We start from the raw sequence: 6,902 nt of genomic DNA, 5'->3' as shown, positions 1-6,902 counted from the left end.
GGCTGGGCTCCTCGTGGGGAGGGAAGCGAGCTGAGGGAAGGTGCCGTCAGAACAAACAGAAACGTGAGGCAAAAATAGGAAGAGGTGGTAGATATGGCGAGATACGTGTAGGTCCTCGGTTACCGCCGGCCCGGCATCCCGGGGAGGGAGGAACAACCCCTTCGCCCCTCTGGGGTGATGTGTTCCCTGCCCGTTATGAAAGACTTTGCAACAAGTATCGGTTAAAACCGGCATGGACCCCGTTCAATTTCAGGGTCATGGCATCTATTTTTATTCTACAGCCTACTGTAAATATTGCGAAAGACCTGGGTATTACAGTGCTTTAGCACTAAGCAAGTCTAAGAAACAAACTCCCTACCAAAAGCGAACTATTTTTGCTGGTCAAACAGTGCTTTTGTGGAATGATTTAGAAGGAAGTTAAAAAGCCTCCATCCCAGTCCTTTAAACGAATATAAACAGGCTCCCAGATCACGTGACTATGAAGTACAAAACGATTTTTTAAAAATTATCATTCCAAATTTTAGTACCGTGGGACGAGAGTGTCACCTCTAGCCTATCTCCTGAAGAAATGGGCGTTATGGAATTGTTCCATGTATCTCTCTGTATGTCTTGTCACTTAGAAAACTTTTGAGCCTGTTGGCTAATTTCAGCCAGATTTGAAAGATGGGAATGTGTGTCTGAAAACTAACAGATGGGGAGAAGAGGAAAATCTGAAACCTGCTCTCTGCTGTGAGAAAAGCAGGTGTAAATTAGTCCTCGTTCGTTCTTTCTAGCAGTAGGTGGCTGGGCAAGTGGCATATGCAGGATTCTTTACCAGCCATTACATGAATGAGAAGCAGGAGGAAAATTGTTTAATCTGGGAAGTGGAAAAGAACTTCCGATGTTGTGGATGGAGGAAAGAATTTAGAGGACAAGTTACAAAGCTTGGTTTCTTGCAGGTGTGCAACTTCAGCTTCTAACAGCACAGCTTTTTTTTTTTTTCTTACATGTCCCTTTTGTAGCAGGCTTGTGGGCTTTATTTGTTTGGACTTTTTTTTTTTTAAGCAAACAGTTCCCAACAGCCCCTTTGAACTGGCTTCTCAATCAACCACACTTGGAAGGTCTCAAGGTACATCTTGGCTTATGCACTGTGCATTTCCCAAATTTGAAAATTGCGTATGTTAAGTACTTGTCTATAACCGTAGTCTCAGCCTTCAAACAGATCTGTTTTTTAGGGTAAAAATGAACGTAGGAGTTGCCCACAGCGAGGTAAATCCAAACACGCGGGTGATGAACAGTCGTGGAATGTGGCTGACGTACGCACTGGGAGTCGGCATGCTGCACATTGTCTTGCTCAGCATTCCTTTCTTTAGTGTCCCTGTCGTCTGGACTTTAACAAATGTGATTCACAACCTGGTACGTACCCTCTCTTGTAACAAAAATTGAGAAGTTGTTCATGCATATTAATTCTTGGTAGTAGAAGAGAAAAACAGCCAGGCTGTATGGATAATGAAGTCCAGCGAGCCAAATCACCACCTTTACTTGGCTTATTATCCACTATTGAATGAGGTGGCTGGTTCTGGGAGGAGGACTGGTAGATGATCACTTTGGGCTTGAGCACAAAAGATGTGAAATATTCCTTGTGTTGTTTATGTATTCTTCTAAAAGGCATTTAATTAAGCTAGAATCTTGCAAACATAAAATCATCACGCAAACCGACTTTCACAGGATTTTGTACAGTATTAGAGGACTGTGCTAAATCCATAAAATATATTACATGTTGAATTCCTGGATATTATCTACTAATGTTTCTACATGAATCTGTTAGTGTCCCAAAATGTTTAATTTCAGCACTTCACCTGTTTCCTTGGGCAGAAACGTTTGTGTTCTTTTCCTTTTGGTTTGATTTCTGGTCAAGCTAGATAAATTTCAGCTCCAAATAACTTGAGCGTACAACTTTGTCACTATATATGACATAAGAAGAAATCTTACTTGAAAGCACTGGGAAAAACTGTGCTCCTTGACCCAAGCCCTGAAACTATTTGTTATTCTCTGGGTTGTGATTTGCATGACTTTTGTATGCAAAAGGATTTGGAAGCTGAAGACTTTTAAGAATCTTTCAGCCTCTTTTCCCAAGGATGCTATAATTTTGTTGTAATCATTTAAAGTGTTGCACATATGTATATTGGTCCTGGCAAGCTTAGAGAAAAAGAGGGCCATAATCCAGCAATTTACATCATGCTTGAGGTTTGCTAACTCAGTTTTCTAAGATTAACAGGTAAGAGGTCTTGAAGATGATAGTTCACTTTGAAGACTGAGGTTGGATAATACCGTCTTGCATCCTGTTAAAAAAAGTGTTTGGTGGGTTTTTTTATTATTATTTTGAGCTTTTTATTTTTGCAGATAGGTTTAAAACTAACAGTAGGATTGTAAGCATCATTAGGGCATTTTGTATGCTGTCTTTGACAGTGTCAGACAAGCCTGGCTTGGGAAGGTGTTGGCAGAGACAAGTATTACTAAATATTTCCCAAATGCCTTACTGAATTCGCTCCAAGTAGCTGTAATGACAGCGGGGATGAGAGCATGCACTGGCAAGTAGTTTTCTAAGGAAACACTAGAAGATGAGCATAAACTGCACTTTTGCATATTTTGGCATTTAAATGGCACTTCTTTGGAAACAAATCCTTGAGTGGTTTGACAAACAAAAAAGTCTTGGATTTCCACTAATGGAAAACCCTTAGCAAACCTTGAAAGCATTTTTGGTGCTCCTTTCTTCAAGAACCAGTGCAAAATAGAATGTGTAGTAAGCATTTGGGTCTGTCCTGAAAGTGCCTTTTGCTTAAGTTATTAAAGCTGAGACTCGGCAAACATTATGAATCAAGGAATTAGGCAAATTAATTCTCTCAGGTTAATATACCTCCGGTCAGCAAGCTGTTCCAAATAAAAATATGAAAGAAGACATGAAGTGACTTGCTCAAATTTCACCTCCTTTATTAAGAAATTGGAAGGAATGTGATTTTTCTATATAAAGGTGTCTGTAACAATTTCTGTATGTGCATACGAAAGAACCTGAAAAAAGGAAAAGGAAATGTGGTATTTTCTGATAACAACTCTTTCTTGGGGTTGGTGTGCTCTCTTTGATAGCAAACAAATGTTTGCTAAAGCGAGGAGAGGGTGGACTCCCCTGTCTGAAACCAGTGGGCCCAAAAGGATCTTTTGGAACAGACCAGACGTGGCATGAGCCCATCAAACAGAAACGATCCCAAAGTCCAGTGTGGTTAAGGAGGAGCCGCAAAGAAATGGAGAGAAGGTCTTCAACAGACTGCTGGTCGTCAGCTTCTAGGTGTTCGAAGCTGGCGGGAGCTGAGAAGGCTTTCAAAAGTTCTGTAACGTTGCCAGTATTCGTAGGTAGATCTTTGCCTTGTGCAGACGCCACCTAGGCAGTAGCATTGTGGCAGGAAAGTGGTCGTCTAAATCGTCAGCCCTAAACTTGTTACAGTGCTTGTTAGAAGTCTCTTGGTTTCACACAGTTTCAGCCTTCTCACGTAGGAGACAAGGCAGTGGATCGGATGTCGCATCAGCTTTGGCTTTAATTCTGGCTATGCCACTGACTGCACAACCTGGGACAAATCCCTCCTTGCCTCTTCCTTCCTCTTCGATAATTTGTCATTAAAGGCTAGCACCTCTTCTGGGCGGGAATTCATTTACTCTCTGTTTACAGTGCATTGGGCAACGTAACAGTTCTAAGAAAATAACAGCTGAACGCGTCACCGTATTTCCTTTTTCTTTTCCCCAGGGGATGTATGTGTTTTTGCACGCAGTAAAGGGAACTCCTTTTGAAACGCCTGATCAGGGGGAAGCTAGGCTACTAACACACTGGGAACAACTGGATTATGGAGTACAGTTTACATCTTCAAGGAAATTCTTCACAATCTCTCCTATAATTCTGTGAGTTCAAAACTGTATTATGGATTAATTGAATCATAAACCTGTGATTTCAAAAACCACAACAAAATGGCATGCTATTTACACTCTGAAAGCATTTTCTTTTTTTTTTTTTGTTTGCCTGTTTGTTTGTTTCTACATCAATTGCAAAGGTAGGGAGTACATATTTACAGGCCATATAATCAACAGTCTTTCTTCCTGCAGCTTTTGACACTCCAGTTCACATCCTGAGGTTGAAGTTTGTAAACATTTGTTAATGGGACAGGTTTTAAAGATCAGAAATGTTGTGAGGAAAACTCGCTGTTAACTCCTGAAGTTCTTTAAGAGATTGTGGAGGTGTAAATATTGAAAATCTAAACGAATTGCGTTTGGCACATGACAGCATTTATGCAACTTGTGAGTGTGGAGAAGTGTGGCCATCCTCGCTGAACAGGGTCCAGGATTTTGCACCTCAGTTTTGCTTTGTACAGATTGCCTTCTGTTTACACAAGTTATGTAAATAGATCAGAAATTCTACACCGCCTGTTTCTGTTGACAAAAGAATGGTGGTGTAACTAAAGGAAATCAGATACGTATTTAATATCCAACTCTAAAGTGTCTTTCTGTTTTTCCCTGAAGGAAGTTGTCCACTTGCATTGCAGGGGGTGGAGGGAAGGGAAGATCCTGCATCGTCTTTAGAAAGTTGGTTCACAAAGGATAGAAACTGAAAATATATATCTATAACTCCTCAAAAAAACCCCTCTTTTTTCAAAGATAGCTTCCCGCTTTCCAGTGGGAATTTAGTATTCATAACACCTGTGTATGGTTCTATTCATGCAGTAACAATGCGTAAGTAGCTGAATAAACATCTCCAGTTTGCTGGGAAAAAAACAAAACCCCATCAATCTGATAGCCTCGTTTCTGTGACTAGTTTTTGCAAAGAACAAGACTAAATTATTGGTAATGGATCTTACGCTATTTAAAACCTGTATGATAGATCAGTCTTGTAGCTGCAGAAGTCGGACTCCAATTTGAGGGACGGGGAGAAGTGCTGGAGGAAAATAGTAGCCTTTTCAGCACCCTGGGAGGGATGAGAAGAGTCTTAAGTCCATAATTTTGCTGCAGATATTCTAGAACTTCAGGTGAGAGGTTTGGTCAGGAATAAATTGGTTGTTAACCAATAAAATACTACTGATCACTGAAACACTTTTTTCAACTATGCTTTATTTGTTTATTTTCTAGACAAGGGTGTCACCAGCTGAGCTTGTTCCCTTTTCTCCCGCAGGTACTTCCTGGCGAGTTTCTACACAAAGTATGACCCAACACACTTTGTCCTCAACACAGCCTCTCTCCTGACCGTGCTCATCCCCAAGCTGCCACAGTTACATGGCGTTCGAATCTTCGGCATCAATAAATACTAAGCAGCAGGTTAGACACTGGCCACCCCGACACGGCTCCTGCTGCTCCCCAGGTGAAGGAAACTAGTCTGCTGTGCCGTGTATCTAGTTGTATTCAATGAGAGATGCTTCCACAGCTGAGGTACAATTCCTACTCCTGCAGCATTGGGATGAAAGCTGAGTTTAAAAGAAGATCCCTTCACATACTTAAATGTGCATCGGAAAGGCCTAGAAGAAAGATTTCCACAAAGATCTGGGCAGGCCCAGCTCTCCAGCGTGATCCCCACCGAGGCTGTGTAGGATATGTATATGTAGGCCTGGCTGATGCACATGACTTGTAAGGAAGGTGTAACAGCTGAAACGCAGCTGTGTTTCCCAGACACCCAGTCAGCCGTAATGCGAATGGTAACTCTGCGTATGGCCGGGATCCTCGATGCCGGGACCTGGCGAGGCCGCCTTCTCCAATAAGGGGGAAGTAGCTTGTTTCTGCTGTATGGACTGTAGGTGATTGTGCTTCTTACTGCATTGTAAAAGTTCGTCTCACAGTGGTACTGTGACAGCTGGCATAAACTGATGGTGCAAGTCATGCCTTATCTGTTCCTGTGATTTTGGGTTTGTCACAAGGACCGAAGAAGGTCCTTAACTGTCAGCTCAGGGGATTCCTACATGGGTGCGATGGCTTCGTTTGGGTACGCCTTGACACGGTGCCATTCCTGTGTTGATTTCATTTTGCTTACCAGCACACTGACTTTTCTGTCCGTAAGTGGGACATCCTGAAAAATTGAAGTTTGTTTTAAGGTGTGGATTTGTGACTGTTTGATACCTGACAGGTGGGTATCAAACCTGTCCTCCACAGGTAGTGGAGAGGCCTGTAATGATGGGGGAAAGGGGTGCTGCTGTTGTGGAAGAAGCAGCTCCTTGACAGAGCAGCTGTGCCAGAACAGGTCAGAGAAGCTCTGTGTAGGTCGTAAGTTAGGAGGAGAGGCAAATCACATGGACTAACCATATGCTTTTGCAGCAATAGATAATTTTCGTGTCTTGGAAATGGGGAGGAACATTGTGTTTTAGGGGTCTGTGTAGTACTGAGTCATCATGTGTATCCTCAGCTCTGGAACCTGGAGTGAAGGAGGCACATCCAGAGCTCAGAGCACTTTCTTCTCTGTCTTGGGTAGAGGACTGAGCTGCAGTCTGCCATGTGCCTGCCAGCCAAAACCGGCCGAGGTTTGACCGAGGACTCCATTTCAGACTTGACTTATGTTTTGGTTGCTGTGACAGCCAGTGAGCTGGGAAAAAATTAAAAAAAAAAAAAAAACCAAAAAGCCCACAGTGGGGTATTTCTTTTCTTGTGAAGAGTGTTTTCTGGCTGTTTGTTTTCTGGATAAAGACGCTGCTAAAAGGGGATGAGTTATGAAATTGGAAGTCGTGCTTTGTGTTAACCTGTGCGGGAAGTGATAACTGGCCAAGTCTTAAACAGTGACCGGCCCGAGGCCGCGCTGGCCCCCTGGCAATCCCTGTTCTGCCTGCGGGAGAGCGGGAGGTGAAGGCGGGGGGCAGGGACGGCCCCGGGTGAGGGGCAGGGACGGCCCCGAGCGGCGCCCCAAG

At 43.0% G+C, this 6,902-nt stretch overlaps 1 protein-coding gene across 1 annotated transcript; it reads left to right on the top strand.

Moving 5' to 3' along the window:
• The first annotated feature begins 1,218 nt into the window (after nucleotides 1-1,218).
• Nucleotides 1,219-5,333, top strand: LOC104503157 (ORM1-like protein 1). The gene is made up of 3 exons (XM_010152914.1): nucleotides 1,219-1,395; nucleotides 3,776-3,927; nucleotides 5,189-5,333. Exons 1-3 carry the CDS (start codon nucleotides 1,222-1,224, stop codon nucleotides 5,322-5,324), a joined length of 462 nt encoding a protein of 153 aa, XP_010151216.1. The 5' UTR covers nucleotides 1,219-1,221; the 3' UTR covers nucleotides 5,325-5,333.
• The last annotated feature ends 1,569 nt before the right edge of the window (nucleotides 5,334-6,902 follow it).

Source organism: Eurypyga helias, unplaced genomic scaffold, assembly GCF_000690775.1.
Source record: "Eurypyga helias isolate BGI_N326 unplaced genomic scaffold, ASM69077v1 Scaffold46255, whole genome shotgun sequence".
NCBI classification, from domain to species: domain Eukaryota; kingdom Metazoa; phylum Chordata; class Aves; order Eurypygiformes; family Eurypygidae; genus Eurypyga; species Eurypyga helias.
The sequence above is the reverse complement of the archived record's forward strand: the minus strand, read 5'-3'. Positions and strand labels throughout refer to the sequence as shown.